Here is a 24,280-nt window from a genome sequence, read left to right as displayed (position 1 = left end):
TCGCTGCAAGTCAGCCCCGTCATACTCCAGTCCTGGGGGGCTGCCGTTTCTGCTGGCTTCAGCACGAGTGGTTGATGCAGGTCATTGATTGGCTAAAGAGTCCACACACCTCCTTCTCAAGATTTTAATTGGCTGCTGATTGAGAGGAAAGCGCAGATACTTGCGGACGCTGCGGCCCTTCAGGACTGGGGTTTTACACTCCCGCTGTAAATCATTCAGTGTTTGTGTTCCGTAGATATTTCTGTGCAACAAGTCCCAAGTAAACCAGCGGGTGATCTGTAGGTCAGTTAGTGGCTCTTAGTCATTTCAGTGATATGAAAGCTCAAAAAAGGGAAAATGAGTTGAATAGAGACTGGAGAAAGAGAGAATCCCACAGCTGGGTTTTCAGACAACATGAAATGTGAAATTGGGCTGACTTCCCCGAAGTTCACTCTTTTAAAGGAGTGATGCTCCTAAAGCTTCCTCCTGCTTCAGCAGATCAGTAGAGGGCATGTTTTTTCAAGTTTTCTCCTTTCTCCAGCTTCAGCAGTTCAATGAAGGGCATGTTTTTTTTTTCCCATTCGTCTGCTGGTCTGTGGATGCGGAGACGATGGCCTGTTCATTATGACAGGGTTAAGGGCCTCCTGCGCCGGCAGCCATTACGGCTCTTTGTCTGCAGTCAGACTGGCCGAGTGCGTTAGCGCCTCTGCGGGTTAGTCTGGCCGGGCGTTCCAGCGGCCCGCGTTCCCACTCGTCCTCTCTGCGTGTCCTGGGACGCTGCGCTCACTGCAGCCCGCTGAAGGGCACGCCGTTTTAAATGTGTTTCTGGGCCAGGCCGTCTGAAGCGGAGCTTTCATTAACGGCTCAGACAGCCCAGACCAGCGCTGCTCTGTGTGACGCACGCTTTCCGCAGGACGCTGCGTTTCACAGCTGCTCCAGCGCGCTTCAGTGATGTGCCCCGGGCTTTCTGATTGGTTCGCACACAGAGCTGGGCTCAGATTGGTTTAGATGACTGTGAGGATATTCTTTGCACTGCCCCACTCAACAGTCAGCGGGATGACACCGGCCAGCGATCACGCTCTCATTCAGAGCAGCGCACTGTAATCCAAACCACTGATCACAGAACAGCCCGTTCCCGTCCCCCGGTTACTCTGCTATCACCCCTCTGCCCCCAAACTCACTCCCCTCATGATTATGTCTTTCTCCCACCTGACCGTCTCTCTCTCTCTCTCTCTCATGCTCTTTCCATCTCTCATGCTCTTTTTCTCTCTTGCTCTCTCTCTTTCACTCTCTCTCGCTCTCTTATGTTCTATCTCTGGTGCTCTTTTGCTCTCTTGCTCTTTCTCTCTCTCTCTCTGTCTTTTGCTTCCTCTCTCTCTCTCTCTGTCTCTTGCTTCCTCTCTCTCTCTCTCTCTCTGTCTCTTGCTTCCTCTCTCCCTATCTCTCTCTGTCTCTTGCTTCCTATCTCCCTCTCCCTCTCTCTATCCCTGCCCTGGCTGCAGAGGAGGTGGGTAAGAGGGACTCGGTCAGCAGTGTAAAGAGGACGCAGGCCATCCGCAGAAGACACAACGCTGGGAGCAACCCTACCCCCCCTCCCTCCGCCATGGGCTCCCCACCCAGGTACTCTTACTGCTGGCTGATTAATACAGTTACATTAAACTGAGACTGTGAAATGCAGTAAAATAAATAAAGCTCTAGGGTTGCAATGTAAATCAAAGCATTTTACTTTGATTTACTGGTACACTGGCTGAATATTGAAAATAAACCGGATTTCACTGCTTTACAGCCATACTTTTGGTTAAGTTGTTGCTCGCCGTTAGTCATCTCTGAACTGAGTAAAAATTGAAAACATAATTGGTGTTGATTGTGATACTCATACTCAGTGACGGTACCAAGTGCATTGTGGGTAGAATGAATCTGAACCTTCGCCAGGTGTGGCTCTGATTGCTGTGATGTGGTTGTGTCTCCGTGGCAACGCCTCTCCAGCCTGCAGGACCTCCAGCGCGCCCGCGCCTCCTCCCACTCCCGCGCGCTCACCCTGCCCTCCGCCCTGCAGTTCGCCTCCTCCCTGCTGCTCCCCCGCGGGGGCGTGCACGAGGCGTCCACCTTCGACGACACCTCGGAGGGCGCTGTGCACTACTTCTACGACGAGAGCGGTGAGGAGCCGGGATCGGCAAAGGTTGTACCAGGATCAACCTGAGGGCCAGAGCAGCTGTAGGTGCAGAATTAGGCAGCTGTACCAGGATCAGTCTGAGGGCCAGAGCAGCTGTAGGTGCAGAATTAGGCAGCTGTACCAGGATCAGTCTGAGGGCCAGAGCAGCTGTAGGTGCAGAATTAGGCAGCTGTACCAGGATCAGCCTGTGGGCCAGAGCAGCTGTAGGTGCAGAATTAGGCAGCTGTACCAGGATCAGTCTGAGGGCCAGAGCAGCTGTAGGTGCAGAATTGGGCAGCTGTTCCAGGATCAGCCTGAGGGCCAGAGCAGCTGTAGGTGCAGAATTAGGCAGCTGTACCAGGATCAGCCTGAGGGCCAGAGCAGCTGCAGGTGTAGAATTAGGCAGCTGTACCAGGATCAGCCTGAGGGCCAGAGCAGCTGTAGGTGCAGAATTAGGCAGCTGTACCAGGATCAGCCTGAGGGCCAGAGCAGCTGTAGGTGCAGAATTAGGCAGCTGTACCAGGATCAGCCTGAGGGCCAGAGCAGCTGTAGGTGCAGAATTAGGCAGCTGTACCAGGATCAGCCTGAGGGCCAGAGCAGCTGTAGGTGCAGAATTAGGCAGCTGTACCAGGATCAGTCTGAGGGCCAGAGCAGCTGTAGGTGCAGAATTAGGCAGCTGTACCAGGATCAGCCTGAGGGCCAGAGCAGCTGCAGGTGCAGAATTAGGCAGCTGTACCAGGATCAGTCTGAGGGCCAGAGCAGCTCTAGGTGCAGAATTAGGCAGCTGTTCCAGGATCAGCCTGAGGGCCAGAGCAGCTGTAGGTGCAGAATTAGGCAGCTGTACCAGGATCAGCCTGAGGGCCAGAGCAGCTGCAGGTGCAGAATTAGGCAGCTGTACCAGGATCAGCCTGAGGGCCAGAGCAGCTGTAGGTGCAGAATTAGGCAGCTGTACCAGGATCAGCCTGAGGGCCAGAGCAGCTGTAGGTGCAGAATTAGGCAGCTGTACCAGGATCAGTCTGAGGGCCAGAGCCTTGGTGGATCCCCAGGGCTGGGTTTGGGGACCACTGCACCATGTGATGATGCAGGTGACTGTCTGGATGTGTGTGTCTGTGTGCCTGCAGTTGACTTTGTGTCGTGTGGCTCTGCAGGAGTGAAGAGGTCTTACACTTTCGGCCCTGCGGGAGGAGGGTACGAGGACCCCGTTCAGTAAGTCTGCTCTCATCCTGGCTGGGCTGCACGCTGGAGCGGGTTCAGCCATCTTCCCCGCTCTGAACTTCATTTCATTACTCACCGTGGAGTCTGCTCCTCCAGCTCGCTCCTCCGCTGTGCACTCCTCCCCCTGACCTCCTGCCCCTCCTCCCCTGATCTTCTGCCCCTCCTCCCCTGACCTCCTGCCCCTCCTCCCCTCACCTCCTGCCCCTCCTCCCCTCACCTCCTGCCCCTCCTCCCCTGACCTTCTGCCCCTCCTCCCCTGACCTCCTGCCCCTCCTCCCCTGACCTCCTGCCCCTCCTCCCCTCACCTTCTGCCCCTCCTCCCCTCACCTCCTGCCCCTCCTCCCCTGACCTCCTGCCCCTCCTCCCCTCACCTCCTGTTCCTCCTCCCCTCACCTCCTGCTCCTCCTCTTGTTCCTCAGGGAGAGGGAGAGGCAGTCCCAGTCCTCCAGCTTCACCTCGGCCGATGTCCAGGACGGGGCGCCGGTGCTGTCCATGCTGCAGCCCAGGCCCGTCGTCCTGCAGGGAATGCAGGTTAGAAGGGTGCCGCTGGAGATTCCAGAGGTGAGATCAACACCTGTCCCTTCCACACGGCTCTCCATTCTGCTAACCTGAGTCCTGTTTACAGGCACATCAGCACAGTGCTCTGATAAACTGAGCCCTGTTTACAGACACATCACCACAGCACAGTGCTCTGCCAAGCTGAGTCAGGATTACAGACACATCACCACAGCACAGTGCTCTGCCAATCTGAGTCAGGATTACAGACACATCACCACAGCACAGTGCTCTGCCAATGTGAGTCAGGATTACAGACACATCACCACAGCACAGTGCTCTGCCAATCGGAGTCAGGATTACAGACACATCACCACAGCACAGTGCTCTGCCAAGCTGAGTCAGGATTACAGACACATCACCACAGCACAGTGCTCTGCCAATCGGAGTCAGGATTACAGACACATCACCACAGCACAGTGCTCTGCCAAGCTGAGTCAGGATTACAGACACATCACCACAGCACAGTGCTCTGCCAATCGGAGTCAGGATTACAGACACATCAGTACACCCCAGGGCCCTGCAGTACTGGTGGCGCTTTATAGACACAGATCTCACAGTGAGGAGTCTGTGATGTTTTTGGGTCTGAGCTTCCTGTTTCTCCACAGTTTGACCTGGACCACGAGTCTGTGCACGAGTCCCAGGAGAACACGCTGATGATCGAGGAGAAGGCCAAGCCCAAGCAGTACTACCGCTTCTGGGTGCTGCCGGGGAAGTGGCTGCGGGTGCGCTACGACAGGCTCGCCCTGCTGGCCTTGCTGGACAGGTGAGCGCCGGAACGTACCAAGCGTGGCGGAGGGGGGGTTTGGCATGTACCATGCGCTGGGGCTGCGGGGGAAATTAGCACGCACCAGGCAGTGTGTTCAGGACCAGTGAGCACTGGAACATACCAAGAGTGGCAGGGGGATTGGCATGTACCACACAGTGGGGCTGCAGGGGAAATTAGCATGCTCCAGGAAGTGTGTTCAAAACCGGTGAGTGCCGGAATGAGCAGCGGGGTAGGGGGGTCTGTATGTACCACGCAGTGGAGGTGTGGGTGAAATTAGCAAGCGCTATGGAAGTGCGTTCGGTTTAAATAATCACCAAACCATTCACCAACAAATCATTTTGTTGAACTCCTCAGGTGTATTGTATGTGCTTGTTTCCCCTTTATTTCCATAAGTGGAATTTTAAATCCATTGATGCTAACTGGAAAATCGTTAAATTTTTTTTAAAAACAGTAATACGTGCTGCTAGCAGCTAGAAGATGTTGCTTTGTAGCTGTATGATGAAACCAGCCTGCTTAGCTGTGCGGTACTGTTCCTCTAGCCCTGTTAATGAAAATTGGAAATTCACTCTGATGGTATCAACATTTTAAGTCCTCAATCCACTTTTGGGCCATGGTGGATAATAAGAGATAATGTTGATATAATGCTTGTCCTCAGATGGGGGTCATGTCTTACCAAGGGGCACAGTGGAGTGCAGTTCTGTTCTATGGTATTACTTTGTGCCAGCCACCAGGTGGCAGTCATGTCATGTACATTTCTGTGAAGTAGCAACAGCTAAATTTGGCACTCAGACTTTCGCTAAACATGCCAAACCCCCCCAGTCAGGCCCTGGCTCATCCATTCTGAACGGGCTCGGGTGAAGCTGACCGTAGTGTGAAAGATGACCGTAGAGTTAAAGCTGACCGTAGCATGCAAACTGATCATTGTGTGAAAGCTGACCGTAGCCTGACCGTCCTTTAGGAACCGGCGGGTTGGGGAGAACGTGTTCGCGGTGCTGCTGGCCAGCATGGTGGCCTTCCTGGGCTTCCTGCTGCTGCTGCAGGGCTTCTTCAGGGACATCTGGGTCTTCCAGTTCTGCCTGGTCATCGCCAGCTGCCAGTACTCCCTGCTGAAGGTACGGCCGTCGCCACGGAGACCTCAAAGGGGGGCACAATGGGACCGTTAAAAAGAGCCCCCCTGTTCTGACTGTGTGGATAACTGTGTAAATGTGTCAATTTTGTAGATGTGTTAACTGTGTAGATGCATTAACTGTGTAGATTTGTTCATTGTAAATGTGATGCCCATATAAATGTGTTAACTATGTGAATATGTTCACTTGACCTTTGTGCAAATGTGCTGTTATTTTGAGAAGTGAGTCGATTTGAGCCTGTTATTGGTGGGTCTGTTTTGTCCTTTTGACCATTTTACCAACCTGCTGTGATTCCCATACCCACTGAGTAGAAACCAGAGACAGGAGGAACTGGGACTGTGGTCTGAACCGTGTAACATTGATTTGGCACATTTCTCATATCACATTAAAACCGTTTTAGTTCCTTTTTCATGCTCCTTTTCTCAGTGAAGGTCAGTTTCTCAGCGCAGTCAGCAGAAAAGTAATTGTTCTTTTTCCTGGAATATCATCTGCTTCCAACTTGCTGCCAGTATCAAGTCTATCTTTGATTGGTTGTGAGATTAGCCAGATAAAATCCTTCCCCACTGGCTTGTGGGTGGTGATAAAATCCATTTTCTGAAATAAAAGGGTACAATGACAAATTAGTGACACTCCAAAGCACTTGACAGAAAACTTGATAGCTTAAATTGTACATGGGCTTATCCACAACAGGGCCATGGTGAACGGTTAAATACTGGGAAGGAGACAGACTGATTTTTTTTTTGTGACGATCCCAACACTAATGCAAGTGACCATGTAAACGTAGGTGTGGGGCCAAAATCTTTAGCAAGCCAGTATGATTTTATTTATCTGGCAAACAGTACTGTAAATGGTAAATCAAATCTAAATGACTTGATACTGTAAAAAATAGCTGTTAGCCTCTGACTTTGAGCCATCGGCTGTTGAGTGAATTTGTTAACTCTCGCTGTCACATGATTGGCTGTATCTGAAGGCTGGTGTAGCAGTCCCCAGTTCTCACTTCACTAAAGAACATCACAGTTTCATTTCACATTTCTAGCGTAACCCACTGTAAAGAGGATGAAGTAAGTAGAATTCTACAGGAAGTAGAGTAGTGCACGCTATGATTGTGCCCGTGGGCAAATCAGTTTGTCACCACAGCTAGAGGAAGGTTAACTGGCAGACGAAGTGCCAGCTATCTAACTGATGAGGTGGCTGATTTGCTAACCGCCCCTTGAGTTGCGGTGCCTGCGTGCTGCTCGTAGTCGAGTCCGGGCCCTGTGTCCCCGTTTGACCCCCGGCCTTTTCTGTGTCTCTTCCAGAGCGTGCAGCCGGACGCGGCCTCCCCCATGCATGTGAGTGGAACACATTCCCCCCCCCATCATCATCCTGCAGTGGTCTCACAGAGAGCCACGCACCACAATGCACATGAAGGGCCAACTGTGCTGAAGACAGGGAGCTCTTTCACACACAGTCACACGTGCTTGTGTTCCTGTGGCTGACGTGATGTTTTGACTGTGTCCGTGCCTGTGCGCCTGTGTGTGCGTATGTGTACATGTGCGTGTGTGTGTATGTGCGCCTGCGTGTGTGTGTATGTGCGCCTGCGTGTGTGTGTGTCTCCCTCTCTCTGCAGGGGCATAACTGGATCATAGTGTACAGCCGGCCGGTGTACTTCTGCCTGTGCTGCGGGCTCATCTGGCTCTCTGACCTGGCAGGGAACTCCAGCAGCCTGCCGCCATTCACCCTGTACGGCGTCACCTTCTTCTCCTCGCACTTCCTGCTCTGCACCCGGGACGTGCTCATTGGTCAGTGCCCAAACCCCTCCCCTGCACATGTCTGTGCGCCTGGAAGCATTTGCCTTTGTTCAATGCTCAAATCTGCTAAAATCTTCCCCTCCCTCCCTCCCTCCTCTCCTCTCCTTCTCTCTCCTTCTCTCTCCCGAGGCAGTTTTCACCTTGTGTTTCCCAGTCGTGTTCCTCTTCGGGCTCCTACCTCAGGTCAACACCTTTGTCATGTGTCTGCTGGAGCAGGTGGACATGCACATCTTTGGCGGAACAGGTGAGACCCAATGAGTCAAAACACCAGAATATACCGGTTATATGTGATGGTCTTTTCTTGTTTGTCTTGTAGGGACCCAGTTGACATGTGCTTGTGTTGTTTTTGTGTCCACAGCCACGACCAGCCCCCTGTCATCCTTATACAGCCTGCTACGCAGTGTGCTGGTGGCTGCCCTGCTGTACGGATTCTGCCTAGGTGCCATCAATGTGAGTGACTGTTGGTGGAGGCCACACAGATGCATTCTGGGATAATGTGTTTTTTTATTATTATTATTATTAATTATTTGTAGTTCAATGTTACCTGCTCGTTGCTTCTACTGAACTTTCACAACTGTATCTACGTGTGTATTTGTGTCTGTGTGCGCACGTGTATCTGCGTGTGCTCATGCATGTGTATCTGCGTGTGGATGTGTGTGTTTGTGTCTGTGTGGCCCTGTGCGTTTGCGTACGTCTGCCCGTGCGTTTAGGCCCCGTGGGATGAGCTCCACGTTCCGGTGCTGTTCTCTGTGTTCTGCGGGCTGCTGCTGGCTCTGTCCTACCACCTGAGTCGCCAGAGCAGCGACCCCACCGTCCTCTGGTGAGTCTATCACTCCGGCAATTCCCTCTACTGCCTCTGGTGGTTAAACCCTCTCACTGCAGGATTAGCTCATAGGCTCCCACTGCCATTACAAGGACATGTCCCTGCCTGTCGGGCAAAAATGTTGTCATGATGTAATGACATTAATTGTAGTGCATTATATATTATCTGTCTGTTTTGTGAATGATAGTATTTCCATATGTTGTGGTGACTACTGTTCCCGCCCCTGCAGGTCTCTCATTCGCTCACGGTTCTTCCCCGAGCTGGACAGCAGGAGCCCAGAGGAGCCGCCGCTGGAGATTAAGGACCCCTTGCCGGAAAAGCTGCGCAATTCTGTGGTATGTCCCGGCCCTACGCCGCCGTCCTGCGTCTCCCTCTCCCCCGCCCCCTCTGGGGCGTGTACCCTGGGGCTGTGTCAGAGCGTCTTCAGTAAATCAGGGTGCAAAGGCGATTGAGGCCGTCGGGCAGTGGGGTGGTTCAGCGGTTCATATTCTGATGTTGTAACAAACAGCCTCAGCAGGTTGTTCAACCCTTTAAGGTGTGAGATCACAAATATGTGATTAGAAAGTTCTGAGCTGAACATTCTAATGCTGATGTAACCATCACTACAGGTAACTGAAAACAGTGAAGCTCTGGAACAGACTTAGAAATTTGAAAAAGCATTCGACAAAAACCTACTCTTCGAAGGGTTGAGCTGAACTTCATTGTTTGACGGTGAGTTTGCGGTAAGCAGTTTATGGTTACCCAGAATTTGTCTCCTCCTCCTGCAGAAAGAGACCCTTCACTCTGACCTGGTCATGTGCCCCCTGATGGCGGTCATCACGTTTGCCATCAGCGCGAGCACGGTCTTCATCGCCCTGCAGGTGAGCTCACTTGTACCTCTCCACAGAGCTCACGCTAGCGTTCAGAAACGTGTGCCTCCAAATGAATCTGACAGCTTCAGAACAGTCTGTTTCTGACTCTGAGAGTTTCAAAACCATGTGCCTAAGAGTTACTCTGACATTTTTACAACCATACATCTTTGTGTGTGGCAAAATGATTAACTCCATAATGGATGTGTTTTCTGATTCATTCCATTCTTCATTTCTTGCTGGAAATGGGTTTAAAAGATGTCAGCTGGCTTAAAAATGCGCTGGTGTGGTGTGTGTAGTTGTGGTGTGTACAGTGTGTTGGTGTGGTGTGTACAGTGTGTGTAGCTGTGGTGTGTACAGTGTGTTGGTGTGGTGTGTACAGTGTGTGTAGCTGTGGTGTGTGCAGTGTATATCTGTGGTGTGTATAGTGTGTGTAGCTGTAGCGTACAGTGTGTAACTGTGGTGTGTACAGTGTGTATCTGGTGTATAGTGTGTGTAGCTGTGGCGTACAGTGTGTGTCTGTGGTGTGTACAGTGTGTGTAGCTGTAGTGTGTGCAGTGTATATCTGTGGTGTGGTGTGTACAGTGTGTATCTGGTGTATAGTGTGTGTAGCTGTGGCATACAGTGTGTGTCTGTGGTGTGTACAGTGTGTATCTGGTGTATAGTGTGTGTATCTGGTGTATAGTGTGTGTAGCTGTGGCGTACAGCGTGTATCTGGTGTATAGTGTGTGTATCTGGTGTATAGTGTGTGTAGCTGTGGCGTACAGTGTGTATCTGTGGTGTGTACAGTGTGTATCTGGTGTATAGTGTGTGTAGCTGTGGTGTGTACAGTGTGTATCTGGTGTATAGTGTGTGTAGCTGTAGTGTGTGCAGTGTATATCTGTGGTGTGTATAGTGTGTGTAGCTGTAGCGTACAGTGTGTAACTGTGGTGTGTATAGTGTGTGTAACTGTAGTGTGTGCAGTATATATCTGGTGTGGTGTGTAGTGTGTATCTGGTGTACAGTGTGTGTAGCTGTGGCGTACAGTGTGTATCTGTGGTGTGGTGTGTAGTGTGTATCTGGTGTACAGTGTGTGTAGCTGTGGCGTACAGTGTGTAGCTGTGGTGTGTATAGCGTGTGTATCTGTGGTGTGTGCAGTGTGTGTAGCTGTGGTGTGTATAGCGTGTGTATCTGTGGTGTGTATAGTGTGTGTAGCTGTGGTGTGTACAGTGTGTGTAGCTGTAGTGTGTGCAGTGTATATCTGTGGTGTGGTGTGTACAGTGTGTATCTGGTGTATAGTGTGTGTAGCTGTGGCGTACAGTGTGTGTCTGTGGTGTGTACAGTGTGTGTAGCTGTAGAGTGTGCAGTGTATATCTGTGGTGTGTACAGTGTGTGTATCCGTGGTGTGTACAGTGTGTGTATCCGTGGTGTGTACAGTGTGTGTATCCGTGGTGTGTACAGTGTGTGTAGCTGTGGTGTGTACAGTGTGTGTATCCGTGGTGTGTACAGTGTGTGTAGCTGTGGTGTGTACAGTGTGTATCTGGTGTATAGTGTGTGTAGCTGTGGCGTACAGTGTGTAGCTGTAGTGTGTGCAGTGTATATCTGGTGTGGTGTGTAGTGTATATCTGTGGTGTGTATAGTGTGTGTAGCTGTGGCGTACAGTGTGTATCTGGTGTATAGTGTGTGTATCTGGTGTATAGTGTGTGTAGCTGTGGCGTACAGCGTGTATCTGGTGTATAGTGTGTGTATCTGGTGTATAGTGTGTGTAGCTGTGGCGTACAGCGTGTATCTGTGGTGTGTACAGTGTGTGTAGCTGTGGCGTACAGTGTGTGTCTGTGGTGTGTACAGTGTGTATCTGGTGTATAGTGTGTGTATCTGGTGTATAGTGTGTGTAGCTGTGGCGTACAGCGTGTATCTGGTGTATAGTGTGTGTATCTGGTGTATAGTGTGTGTAGCTGTGGCGTACAGCGTGTATCTGTGGTGTGTACAGTGTGTGTAGCTGTGGCGTACAGTGTGTGTCTGTGGTGTGTACAGTGTGTATCTGGTGTATAGTGTGTGTAGCTGTGGTGTGTACAGTGTGTATCTGGTGTATAGTGTGTGTAGCTGTAGTGTGTGCAGTGTATATCTGTGGTGTGTATAGTGTGTGTAGCTGTAGCGTACAGTGTGTAACTGTGGTGTGTATAGTGTGTGTAACTGTAGTGTGTGCAGTATATATCTGGTGTGGTGTGTAGTGTGTATCTGGTGTACAGTGTGTGTAGCTGTGGCGTACAGTGTGTATCTGTGGTGTGGTGTGTAGTGTGTATCTGGTGTACAGTGTGTGTAGCTGTGGCGTACAGTGTGTAGCTGTGGTGTGTATAGCGTGTGTATCTGTGGTGTGTGCAGTGTGTGTAGCTGTGGTGTGTATAGCGTGTGTATCTGTGGTGTGTATAGTGTGTGTAGCTGTGGTGTGTACAGTGTGTGTAGCTGTAGTGTGTGCAGTGTATATCTGTGGTGTGGTGTGTGCAGTGTATATCTGTGGTGTGTACAGTGTGTGTAGCTGTGGCGTACAGTGTGTGTCTGTGGTGTGTACAGTGTGTGTAGCTGTAGTGTGTGCTGTGTATATCTGTGGTGTGGTGTGTACAGTGTGTATCTGGTGTATAGTGTGTGTAGCTGTGGCGTACAGTGTGTGTCTGTGGTGTGTACAGTGTGTGTAGCTGTAGTGTGTGCAGTGTATATCTGTGGTGCGTATAGTGTGTGTAACTGTGTCCGTACTAAAGCCTCTCTCTCCTGTGTCCCCAGCCCGCTCTCAGCTTCGTCCTGTACGTGCTGGCGGGGGTGGTGGGCTTCCTCACCCACTACCTGCTGCCCCAGCTCCGCAAGCAGCTGCCCTGGTTCTGCCTGGCCCACCCCGTGCTCCGCTCCCGCGAGTACTGCCAGTTCGAGGTCCGGGGTGAGTGTCTGTTCCGCCAGGAGGGGGCGCCGTTCAGCCGGAAACACGAGCTCTGCCCGCTCTCCACAGGCTATAGCATTCACAAGCGTTCCGTGTTCTTTCAGTGTGCGCTTATCTATAGTGGCTTGCAGAGCCTTTTTATACATACAAGAATGGCTCTGGGCTGGAATGTGTTAGCATTCAGCTGTGTGGTGCAGTGCTGGGGTAGGTGGGTTTGTAACCATAAGTGTGCAGGTTCTGATTCCAGTCGCAGCTGTGAAGTGTTAAAGTACTTCAATAAATGTCTTGCGTCTGAGGCCTAATATTACAAGTATAAGTCAGTCTATGAAAAGATGTGCACACAAATAATAATTGTGGTTATTAGAACTGCAATGATAATACTAGCAATAGATGGGGGTTTTTCAAAGGTGCTGATTGGGTCTTGTCCTGTTCCAGACGCAGCCCAGCTGATGTGGTTTGAGAAGCTCTACGCTTGGCTGCAGTGTGTGGAGAAGTACTTCATCTACCCCGCGGTCATCCTCAACTCCCTGACCACCGAGGCCCAGGCAGCCAGCACCGAGAAAATGGGTCTTTAGTAAGCACCTCCCCTTACACTGTTCACCCTGAGAAACTGGGTCTTTAGTAAGCACCTCCTCTTATACTGTTCACCCTGAGAAACTGTGTCTTTAGTAAGCACCTCCTCCTACACTGTTCACCCTGAGAAACTGTGTCTTTAGTAAGCACCCCCTCTTAAACTGTTCGCCCTGTGAAACTGGATTTCTAGGAAGCACCTCCTCTCTGTGTTCACCCTCGGAAACCAAACCTAGTCCCTGTTCTCTTTAGAAACTGAACTGGCCCATACTGTTTGCTTTGATTTTGCACTGCCAGGATATCAATCACACAACTTGACCTTTGGATAAATTTTGAGACTAGTTTTAAAAACAATAATGATTGCATATCTCTCTCTCTCTCTCCCTACCCCCTCTCTCCCTCTCTCTCTCTCTCCCGCCCCTCCCCTCTCTCTCTCTCTCTCTCCCTCTCCCTCTCCCTCCCCTCTCTCTCTCTCTCTCTCTCTCTCTCCCTCTCTCTGCAGTAGTCGCTCGCTCTTCATCTCTCTGGCGGGGATGAAGCTGCTTCGCTCGTCCTTCTGCACTCCGTCTCAGCAGTACGTCACGCTCTGCTTCACCGCCCTCTTCTTCCACTTCGACTACCCGCGCTTCTCCGAGACCTTCCTCCTCGACTACTACTTCATGTCCATCCTCTTCAGCAAGGTCAGCACTTCCTGTACTTCCCACCTCCACCAACCAGCACGGACACACCAGCACTGACCACTCAAACCCCAGCACTGACACACCAGCACTGACCACTCAAACCCCAGCACTGACACACCAGCACTGACCACTCAAACCCCAGCACTGACACACCACACTGACCACTCAAACCCCAGCACTGACACACCAGCACTGACCACTCAAACCCCAGCACTGACACACCAGCACTGACCACTCAAACCCCAGCACTGACACACCAGCACTGACCACTCAAACCCCAGCACTGACACACCAGCACTGACCACTCAAACCTCGGCACTGACATACCAGCACTGACCACTCAAACCCCAGCACTGACACACCAGCACTGACCACTCAAACCTCGGCACTGACATACCAGCACTGAATATTTATACACCAGCACTGACACACCAGCACAGACCACTCAAACCCCAGCACTGACACACCAGCACAGACCACTCAAACCCCAGCACTGACACACCAGCACTGACCACTCAAACCTCGGCACTGACATGCCAGCACTGAATATTTATACACCAGCACTGACCACACCGCACAGACCACTCAAACCCCAGCACTGACAACACCATCACAGACCACTCAAACCCCAGCACTGACACACCAGCACTGAGCACTCATACGCTGCGGCACTGACTGCTCGTCTGTGCTCCGTTCCTTCCAGCTGTGGGACCTGCTGTACAAGCTGCGCTTCGTCCTCACCTACATCGCGCCCTGGCAAATCACCTGGGGCTCCGCCTTCCACGCCTTCGCCCAGCCCTTCGCCGTGCCCCGTATCCTCCCCCTGGGGCACCTGGCCCCGCCCACAGGCCCAGCCGACTGGGGCCCGTGCCTTTTCTACCTTACCCATTTATAACACAGGATACGTCTCTGAAGATGCATCTGGCTCCAGTGGCGTTTGCTCACCATGCTATATGCACATCTGTGAATCGCTTTGGCTAAAAGCATCTGCCTAGAAATTGTAAATAGAGCAGTTTGCTTTAAGTTCATTGTGAGAATGGTGCAACAGCAGCGACCAGCTCCGAATTGAGCCGTCTGTTTTAAATCCCACTTTCTGTACCAATGTCATATACTGCTGTCCCCTAGGGGGCAGAAGACTAGAGGCTAGTATGGCTACAAGGCTTGGGCTTTAATACCGTTTTTGGAAAGAATCTCCTTGTGTTTATGGTTTTTGCGTGGTGTCTCTGAGTGTTGAAAATACTGGGGTCATCGGCCGCCCCTCTCCACCTCTCAAGTGTCCCATGGTTCCTTGACCCCCGGACCCCCTCAGACTCTGCCATGCTCTTCATCCAGGCGGTGTTTTCCGCCCTCTTCTCCACCCCCCTCAACCCCGTGCTGGGCAGCGCCGTCTTCGTTACCTCATACACCCGACCTGTCAAGTTCTGGGAACGCGACTACAAGTGAGTAGTGTGGGGGGGGGGGGGTATAATGGTTTTAACGTGGTCTTCTGTTAATTTGATAATTCAATTTTTTTGTTGAAATTCTCTGCGTGTCAAGCAGTATCGAATTGGCACTTAAAAATGAAATGTATGCAGCAAACTAATAATTATGTTTGTACGTCATTTCCCATTACCCAAGGTGTCTCCATGAGAATTTGGTAGACATGGCAATATAGCAATATTTCTGACTCTTAAGATTCTGGTTTTTGTGAATCGGGATGTTAAACCGTTGTGTGGCGGCTGAAGTCTTGCTCTTTTTGTGCCTGCAGCACTAAGCGGGTGGACCACTCCAACACACGCCTGGCCACTCAGCTGGACCGCAACCCGGGTGAGCCCCCGCAGAATCCCTGAGCTGTGAACCGTGACCGGGTCAAAGAGCGGTCTGAGCATTCTGTGTCTCCAGACCAGCTACCTCCCCCGGGAGCTGTTAAGAACCTAACAGAGCCGCATCATGTTATTCACGGTCATTAATAGCTGTCTGAGAGAAGGCATCCTCTTGAATCTTTGTATTGGACATAAATCTAATTGACGTCCACTCAAGATGCCATTTGGTCTACTTATAGTTGGCCACCGTTTAGTGAACTTCAAGTTGACCACCACTTGGTCAGTCTCAGACACCTGTCGGTCACCTTCAGCTCCACTGGATGCCATTTGGTGAACTTGATGTGTTTCGCTCTGTGCCTCTTGTCCCTCTCTCTCCACACCTCCTTCCCGAAGGTGCGGACGATAACAACCTGAACTCCATCTTCTACGAGCACCTGACGCGCTCGCTGCAGCACAGCCTGTGCGGGGACCTGCTGCTGGGCCGCTGGGGGAACTACAGCACGGGCGACTGCTTCATCCTGGCCTCCGACTACCTCAACGCCCTGGTGCACATCATCGAGATCGGCAACGGCCTGGTCACCTTCCAGCTGCGCGGCCTGGAGTTCAGGGGTGAGGAGCCCACGTATTACCACTAGGGGGCAGCGGTGTGAAACCCTGGTCCAGGAGGTTTTCATTCTTAGTACTCCTTTCACCTTTATTTTTTTTTTATTAAGGCAGTTGGTTACACAGTTGACTCTTCTCTCCTAGTTACTTGAGTCTGCATTGGTTGCCAGTTTAAAGATGAAAGCATAAGCCAGCATGCTCTGCCACTCTTCAGGATCACAGTTGCAGTTCTCTGCACGAGGGCTTTGTGGTTTCAGAAGTCCGTTAGTCTCACAGTACCCAAAAGGATGAGAAACTGAAAACCGTGGAGACTGAAGCCCACGTGCCTTTCTTCCTCTTCCTCGCTCTCAGGGACGTACTGCCAGCAGAGGGAGGTGGAGGCCATCACGGAGGGGGTGGAGGAGGACGAGGGCTGCTGCTGCTGCGAGCCGGGCCACCTGCCCCACGTGCTGTCCTTCAACGCGGCCTTCGGCCAGCGCTGGCTGGCCTGGGAGGTGGCCGCCACCAAGTACGTGCTGGAGGGCTACAGCATCAGCGACAACAACGCCGCCTCCATGCTGCAGGTGTTCGACCTGCGCAAGATCCTCATCACCTACTACGTCAAGGTACGGCCGGGGGCGCCAGAGTGGGGTACCACCCCCCGTACGGGGGGGAATCTGACAATGCGCAATGCTATGGGTTTATGGGCTTTCGTTTCAGGTGAAAGTAAAATATATGGGAGTCGGTGGAATTAGGGTAACTTTGAAAGGAAGTATCAGGATGTTGAAAGATTTGTGTTTGTGTTAGCTGAAGGTGAGGGGGTTTAGAAATAAACAAATGTATTTTCTCCCCAATCTTCTTATGCCCCATTGTATTTATCAACGCTCAACCTCTTATATTTGTTCCATGAGAGCACGTACAAGCAGATGCCTTAATGGCCTAACACCCTGTTACTCAAGTCACGGTCCTCGAGGGCTGGGAACAGCTGGTTTTCCACCCTCCCTTTGCCTGGGAATCAGGTGCGAATACAGTCTGGCCAATCAGTACGTTCAGTTAATTACCTGGGAAAAAAGAAAACTAGGGCTGGATTTTGTTTCGAGGTCCAGATTTGAGTATCTTTGCCTTAAGGTGATGGGGTGGGATTTTAAGGAATGTTCTGTGCAGAAGAAGCCAAACTCGCATTGCAGCGTGAGCTTTGCTGGGCAGCCGAGAGGAAGTGTCTTCATTAGCCCCTCCCACCCCTGTTCCCCCCGCAGAGCATCATCTATTACGTGAGCCGCTCGCCCAAGCTGGAGGAGTGGCTGGCCAACGAGACCATACAGGAAGCGCTCCGCCCCTGCCAGGCCCCCGCCTACGTGGACAGCGACCCCACCTTCAACCTGAACATCGACGAAGACTACGACCACCGAGCCGCCGGCATCACCCCGGGAGCCTTCTGCACCGTCTACCTGGACTGGATCCAGTACTGCAACAGCCGACGGCAAGCGGTCAGTCACCGCAGTCCGCCTGACGATTGCCCGCTCGCGGTCCTCAGTCACGCAGGAAGTCCCACCCCCTCTCTCAATGGCCTTTCGCCATTGGCTCTTTAAAACTTTCAGTCACTGATGAAGTGCAGTTGACTTTCTTTTCACCACTGACTTATTTCATGGGTTAATGTTGCCTCAGTTACCTGCCAGGTCCGTAGTGTGTGGTTTGCTTGCTATTGAAATCCCCTTCAGATTACAGGTTAGCTGAAAACTTTTAGTTACACACACTTAATATGTGTGCGTGTGTGTGTTACAGCCCGTGGAGGGTGAGAGAGAGTCCCCGCTGGTCACGCTGTGTTTTGGGCTCTGCATCTTGGGCCGCAGGGCTTTGGGGACCGCCTCCCACAGCATGTCAGCCAGGTGAGAACATTACCCATCATCCCCTGCAAGCCTGGATTTTGTGGATGCCATTCCAAATACTTTCGTAGTTTTTTTTTTGTTGTTTCAAAGTAATTTAAATACACAAAAACTTGTTTATATTCGGTGGTTCCCAGTCATATAATTGATGCACATACTATGCTTTTAGAGGCTTCCAGCTGAGGAGCAACTGTGAATCCTCTAAATCTGTGAATTTGGGGTAATAATTCAGCAGCTGTGTGCTAAAAATCTGTTTAAAAACTATTGGTGCAATGCATTACAATTCAGATGGTTAACCCAATAGTTGTTTTCTGGGATCAGTATTGCCCCCAGGTCATATGTATTTATTGTTTAAACGCGTGTGTGTTCCCGCAGCCTGGAGCCCTTCCTCTACGGCCTGCACGCTCTGTTCAAGGGTGACTTCCGCATCACCTCCCCGCGGGACGAGTGGGTGTTCGCGGATATGGACCTGCTGAACAGAGTGGTGGCCCCTGGGGTGCGCATGTCCCTCAAACTGCACCAGGTACGTCCCAAAACTGCAGCTGGTATGTCTCTAAACCTGCAGCAGGTACATCCCTAAATCTGCCCCAGACATGTCCCTCAAACTGTCCCAAGCATGTCCCTAAAACTGCCCCAGGTATGTCCTTCAGACTTCTCCAGATATTTCCCTAAAGCGACACCACGTATGTTCCTCAAAATTTTGGCATAGAATCATTAGGTTCCAGCTTTCTCTTCCCTGACACGTGAAGCTGAGCAGAACTGTCCATGGTTCGTAGCTAGGTGAGAGACCTCCGGTGAAAGCCTGGTTGCTGTAAGGTAATGACCTTATTGGGCCAAAGGGGGGCAGTCTTCCCTCTCTACCAACCAGAGAAACGAATGTCCCTGATCAGTGATTCCTGCGGGACACTGCTGGAGGAATCTCTTTTCCCGCTTGAGTCCGCAGGGTGGCAGTCACCCACAATGCTCCTCTGCTCCCCAGGACCACTTCACGTCGCCGGACGAGTACGAGGACCCGGTGGTGCTGTACGACGCCATCACGGCCAACGAGGAGAAGATGCTGATCTCGCACGAGGGCGACCCCGTGTGGCGCAGCGCCATCCTGGCCAACATGCCCTCGCTGCTGGCGCTGCGCCACGTCATGGACGACGGCAGCGACGAGTACAAGATCATCATGCTCAACAAGAGGTTCCTCAGCTTCAGGGTCATCAAGGTGACCTCACGGAATCATCCGGAACGTCCACTGCTGCGGCTTATTTACTGGTGTATCTGCCCTGTACACATGCTGTACACATTAGCTTCTGTTATATCTCATAATGCACATAGACCTTCTCTGCTGCTTAAACTCTATTATAATACACATACACCTTATCTACAGTTATAACTCATAATGCACATAGACCTTCTCTGCTGCTTAAACTCAATTATAATACACATACACCGTATCTACGGTTACCTCATAATGCACTTAGACCTTCTCTGCTGCTTAAACTCAATTATAATACACATACACCTTATCTACAGTTATAACTCATAATGCTCATAGACCTTCTCTGCTGCTTAAACTCTATTATAATACACATATACCTTATCTACTGTTATAACTCATAATGCACATAGACCTTCTCTGCTGCTTAAACTCAATTATAATACACATACACCGTATCTACGGTTACCTCATAATGCACTTAGACCTTCTCTGCTGCTTAAACTCAATTATAATACACATACACCTTATCTACAGTTATAACTCATAATGCTCATAGACCTTCTCTGCTGCTTAAACTCCATTATAATACACATACACCGTATCTACGGTTACCTCATAATGCACTTAGACCTTCTCTGCTGCTTAAACTCAATTATAATACACATACACCTTATCTACAGTTATAACTCATAATGCTCATAGACCTTCTCTGCTGCTTAAACTCCATTATAATACACATACACCGTATCTACGGTTACCTCATAATGCACTTAGACCTTCTCTGCTGCTTAAACTCAATTATAATACACATACACCTTATCTACAGTTATAACTCATAATGCTCATAGACCTTCTCTGCTGCTTAAACTGAATTATAATACACATACACCTTATATACAGTTATAACTCATAATGCTCATAGACCTTCTCTCCTGCTTAAACTCAATTATAATACACATACACCGTATCTACAGTTATAACTCATAATGCACATAGACCTTCTCTCCTGCTTAAACTCAATTATAATACACATACACCTTATCTACTGTTCTCATAATGCACATAGACCTTCTCTGCTGCTTAAACTCAATTATAATACACATACACCTTATCTACTGTTCTCATAATGCACATAGACCTTCTCTGCTGCTTAAACTCAATTATAATACACATACACCTTATCTACAGTTATAACTCATAATGCACTTAGACCTTCTCTGCTGCTTAAACTCAATTATAATACACATACACCTTATCTACAGTTATAACTCATAATGCTCATAGACCTTCTCTGCTGCTTAAACTCAATTATAATACACATACACCTTATCTACAGTTATAACTCATAATGCTCATAGACCTTCTCTGCTGCTTAAACTGAATTATAATACACATACACCTTATATACAGTTATAACTCATAATGCTCATAGACCTTCTCTCCTGCTTAAACTCAATTATAATACACATACACCTTATATACAGTTATAACTCATAATGCTCATAGACCTTCTCTCCTGCTTAAACTCAATTATAATACACATACACCTTATCTACTGTTGTATCTTACATAAAAGACAATAGAACGCCCTACTTAAGGGCCTCAGCTTATCTTAATTGCCTAAGGAATGCCTATAGGGGGGAGAGTTAGAAACTGGCCCAAATTGGCAAAACAAAGCAGGCTACTTCGTAAAAATGCATTATCGTATGACCATTGACTGACCTGTATTAAAACATGCATATTAGTTTGGAATTTTATTCAAAGTCTTTACTTGTCAATAATTTCACTTCCTGAATGTGTAGCATTTTCCTTTGTAGCGGATGTACCTGATTGTAGCATAGCCCTGCGTAGTGTAGCTCGGGTCTTTCCCGTGACTCCTCCGGTCTTGCGCCCCCTGCAGGTGAACAGGGAGTGTGTGCGCGGCCTGTGGGCGGGGCAGCAGCAGGAGCTGGTCTTCCTGCGGAACCGCAACCCGGAGCGCGGAAGCATCCAGAACGCCAAGCAGGCCCTGCGCAACATGATCAACTCCTCGTGCGACCAGCCCATCGGCTACCCCATCTACGTGTCCCCCCTCACCACCTCCTACGCCGGGGGCCACGCCCAGCTGCGCTCCGTCTGGGGGGGGCCCGTCAGCCCCCACAACATCTACACCTGGTTCATCAGCAGCTGGGACAGGTGTGTGTCTGCGGGACGGTGTGGTCTCTGGGTGTCTGAGTGTCTGCTCCAGGGAAGAGAGCCAGCTTCTGCTCTTCATCATTTTATTGGCCCAGTCATTTAGTAATTGGCATGTTAGCTACAGTTCTCGATGAATTTATGAATGACAGCTTAAGGCTGTTCCTGTGTCCCAACCTGAAGCATCTTACTGTGGTCTAATCTATAGTTACGCCGTTGTAAGTGTTTTCGGCTAATTAGCTCATTTGGCCAATGTAATTGGTGACAACAACAAAACCCGTATACACACCAGCTGTACAGGAATGCAGTCCACCCGTGTCCTAAGTGTACCATTACATCCAGTCTGACTAATTGTCTGATTGTTTCAGTGGTTAACTGATTACATAATTGTCGGATTGATTACCTAGCTCATTTTCCACTAATTGATTTTGTGATTGAGTTATTGTCTGATTGATTGCCTTACTGATTGTCGACCGATTGATTGGTTGACTGTTTGGTTGACTGATTGCCTGATTGGCTGTGTCCTGTTGCCAGGCTACAGAAAGGCTGTGGCGCAGGGTGTAACAGCGGGGGAAACATCGAGGACTCTGACTGTGGCGGCGGCTCCTCGTCCATCGCCAACAACCCCACGACGCACCCCCCCCAGGCCCTGCCCACGCACGGGAGCGCCCCCCCGCCTCTCCCTCCGTCCCACCTCCCCACCATTCAGCCCCCCCTGGGTGAGGCCTACGCTTCTCTAACACAGGAGTCGTGTAATACGTACCCGACCGTGGCTGAAATGAAGCATATCACCGGCAGTGATTGATATCCATTATTTCAATAATGGATAGTAGAAACAAAGATGGACATGATTTTTATATTTTCCCTCTCCTTAAATGGTGAAGTTTCTCATTTGAGAAGTACTGTCACACTTGAGAAATGAAACACCATCATTAACCCCCCCCCACTTGGCTGCCTAATAATTTGGACACAATGCAGACTAATCTTTTGGCACAGTACCAGTGGCTGGCCTGTGCAGGGTGCTGTAATTAACCATACTGAAAATAAGAGACACGGCGTAGTGTCGTAATCGGTGTCAGTTTTCATTGGTAGTGTCTCCCATTTACCAGACCAGCATAAGCGCATCATTCACATAGAGAACTCCCCTTGGTGAGCTGTTCAGTATCATCGTTAAATATGTTAACTGTTGCTCTTTATATTTTGTTTCACTGCACAGGAACTGACAACCCTCTTGGACCAGCCTGGCCTCTCCACCCCCAGCCCCTCCCCCTGGCCCTGCTCAGCCAATCGGAGGGCAGGCGGGAGGCGGGGCTGGTGACCTCGCTGCAGCGCACCTCGTCCATTCAGGGGCTGCTGGGCCAGCACCTGTCGGGCTCCCAGCTGTCCTTCAGCGGCTCCGTGGCGCTGCCCGCCGCCGAGCGTTTCTGCGCGGGCGTCGCTCAGGACTGCCCCGGCCCGCCGCCGCCACAGCGAGGACCCCAGAGGCCCGGCCTGGGCCCCGGGGCCGGGGCCCCGCTCTACGAGGGCCTGTACGGGAAGTGGAGCCTGCCGGGCAGGAAGGGCTTCAACGGGCCGGCGGCGGGGGACGCCGACGCCGCGCTGCAGACCGTGCGCACGCAGGTGAGCGGGAACGCCGCGCCGTGGCAACGGCAGGGAGGGGCTCCGTATTCCACCCGTTTCCGAACATCAGGGGTCTGTGATGCAACCGAGCAGAGTTTCTTAATCCTCCCATAGTCTACACCTCCCCTCACTGGCTGCACGGTTTGAGTCTTTCAGTCGGGTTCACCTTTTATAATGGGTGCATTTCCTGAACATTGGGGTTCGCTCTCTAGCCTATTCAGTCACGAACTGAACCTTGTCATCACTGTCGACACTGCTGCTGTTTGTGTGGTCTATCGAGCAGGAAATCAGCGATTCAGATGGTGTGGTATTCCATGAAGGTGCTTTCGTTCTTGAAGGGGCTTGTGTTCTTGAAATCATTTGTGCTCTTGAAGGCGTTTGTTATTGACTATCCCATGCCAGTTGTGATCAGGGGTCCATGTGGGTTGGGCGTGATTGACCATGGCTTCACTTCGGGAGGGGAGGGGTTGGGCTGCTGTTCATCGAGTCGTTGATCAGTAGCAGTTCTTCTGGGGTCTATCTGGCAACCACCCCTAGTGCACAGTGCACTGGTACAGCTTGTGTCGGCTGGAGCTGATAAAATGAGCCCTGGCTAGCTTGTTGACCTTATAGCAGCCCTTGCGGTAGTTTGCACTTTAGAGTCGAGAGGATGTTTCCACAGAGCAGGTCTTCAGACAGTATTGGGTGCTTCAAAGTTGAAACTAAAACGAAGAAACTAAAAAAATTGGATGTGACTTAAAAGTGCTGCTTGTGCCATTTCAGCCTCCTGCTCCGGCCCCTCCCCCTGAAGTCTCTCCAGCGGCTGAGCCAATGGGGACGATCGTCCCCAGCGAGACCACGCCTCTGACAGCGGGGGAGCCTTCCCCAGCCCGGGAGGAGAGCTCGGAGCTTCCTTTACTGGAGCGCCTGTGCTGAGACCGGTCTGCCACAGCTGCAGCCAAAGCGTGGCGGGGCGGGGCTGGGGCGGGGCGGGGCGGGGCGGGGCTGGAGCGGGCCCGACCGGACCAGACCGAACCGGGTCAGACCGGATCAGGACAGATGGGACCTGGTTGGCCCGTCTGGCTTCCCCGGAGTCATTCCAGCGTGCTTAAGGTTCCTGTTGAGTGGAGAGTATCTGAATCATGCAATATCAAAAGGAATAACCACCAGTCCCCATCCATCACCAGTCTGTACTGTACCTCTGTTAGCCCTGCAGGACTGGATCCGCCTGAAGACGCACACTCATTCCTCCCTCTCTCTCTCTCTCTTTCCCCCTCACCCTCTCTCTCCCTCCCTCCCTCCCTCCCTCTCTCTCTTTCTCTCTCTCTCTCCCCCTCACCCTCTCGCTCTCTCTCCCTCCCTCCTCCTCTCTCCCTCCCTCCCTCCTCCCTCTCTCTCCCTCCCTCCCTCCCTCCCTCTCTCTCTTTCTCTCTCTCTCTCCCCCCCGCCCCCATTTCTATCTCTCGCTCTTTTTATTTCATTTATTTATTTTTATTTGCTCAGAAATGGAAGCCAAGCCCTCTCAGCTGAAGCACATTTTTGGATTCTTATTGTTTTTCCCGCTCAGTATTTGGACGGCACAGAAAGGGTTTGACTGACATGTCACTCAGGACTAAAAT

At 51.0% G+C, this 24,280-nt stretch overlaps 1 protein-coding gene across 3 annotated transcripts in view; it reads left to right on the top strand.

The window, feature by feature from the left end:
• LOC135263559 (pecanex-like protein 3) overlaps window positions 1–24,043 on the top strand; it is a 33,124-nt gene extending 9,081 nt beyond the window's left edge. Inside the window, exons 7-35 of one of the 3 annotated variants that reach the window (XM_064351741.1) lie at window positions 1,482–1,599; window positions 1,912–2,135; window positions 3,280–3,337; window positions 3,766–3,907; window positions 4,510–4,667; window positions 5,629–5,782; window positions 7,096–7,128; window positions 7,407–7,578; window positions 7,721–7,831; window positions 7,946–8,037; window positions 8,298–8,407; window positions 8,640–8,745; window positions 9,178–9,270; window positions 12,016–12,166; window positions 12,602–12,740; window positions 13,242–13,416; window positions 14,120–14,228; window positions 14,726–14,855; window positions 15,164–15,222; window positions 15,612–15,827; window positions 16,173–16,426; window positions 17,057–17,287; window positions 17,583–17,686; window positions 18,059–18,206; window positions 18,663–18,893; window positions 20,791–21,065; window positions 21,597–21,781; window positions 22,279–22,682; window positions 23,445–24,043. In XM_064351741.1, the coding sequence (XP_064207811.1) occupies window positions 1,482–1,599; window positions 1,912–2,135; window positions 3,280–3,337; window positions 3,766–3,907; window positions 4,510–4,667; window positions 5,629–5,782; window positions 7,096–7,128; window positions 7,407–7,578; window positions 7,721–7,831; window positions 7,946–8,037; window positions 8,298–8,407; window positions 8,640–8,745; window positions 9,178–9,270; window positions 12,016–12,166; window positions 12,602–12,740; window positions 13,242–13,416; window positions 14,120–14,228; window positions 14,726–14,855; window positions 15,164–15,222; window positions 15,612–15,827; window positions 16,173–16,426; window positions 17,057–17,287; window positions 17,583–17,686; window positions 18,059–18,206; window positions 18,663–18,893; window positions 20,791–21,065; window positions 21,597–21,781; window positions 22,279–22,682; window positions 23,445–23,597 (4,535 nt within the window). In that variant the 3' untranslated portion in view covers window positions 23,598–24,043. Of the gene's footprint in view, window positions 1–1,481; window positions 1,600–1,911; window positions 2,136–3,279; window positions 3,338–3,765; window positions 3,908–4,509; window positions 4,668–5,628; window positions 5,783–7,095; window positions 7,129–7,406; window positions 7,579–7,720; window positions 7,832–7,945; window positions 8,038–8,297; window positions 8,408–8,639; window positions 8,746–9,177; window positions 9,271–12,015; window positions 12,167–12,601; window positions 12,741–13,238; window positions 13,417–14,119; window positions 14,229–14,725; window positions 14,856–15,163; window positions 15,223–15,611; window positions 15,828–16,172; window positions 16,427–17,056; window positions 17,288–17,582; window positions 17,687–18,058; window positions 18,207–18,662; window positions 18,894–20,790; window positions 21,066–21,596; window positions 21,782–22,278; window positions 22,683–23,444 lie in introns of all 3 variants that reach the window. The other 2 variants (XM_064351742.1, XM_064351740.1) reach the window with 2 other exon arrangements.
• Window positions 24,044–24,280: the final 237 nt, after the last annotated feature.

The sequence above is a fragment of the Anguilla rostrata genome, chromosome 9, assembly GCF_018555375.3.
Source record: "Anguilla rostrata isolate EN2019 chromosome 9, ASM1855537v3, whole genome shotgun sequence".
Taxonomy (NCBI): Eukaryota; Metazoa; Chordata; class Actinopteri; order Anguilliformes; family Anguillidae; genus Anguilla; species Anguilla rostrata.
This window is presented reverse-complemented; position numbering and strand designations above follow the sequence as displayed.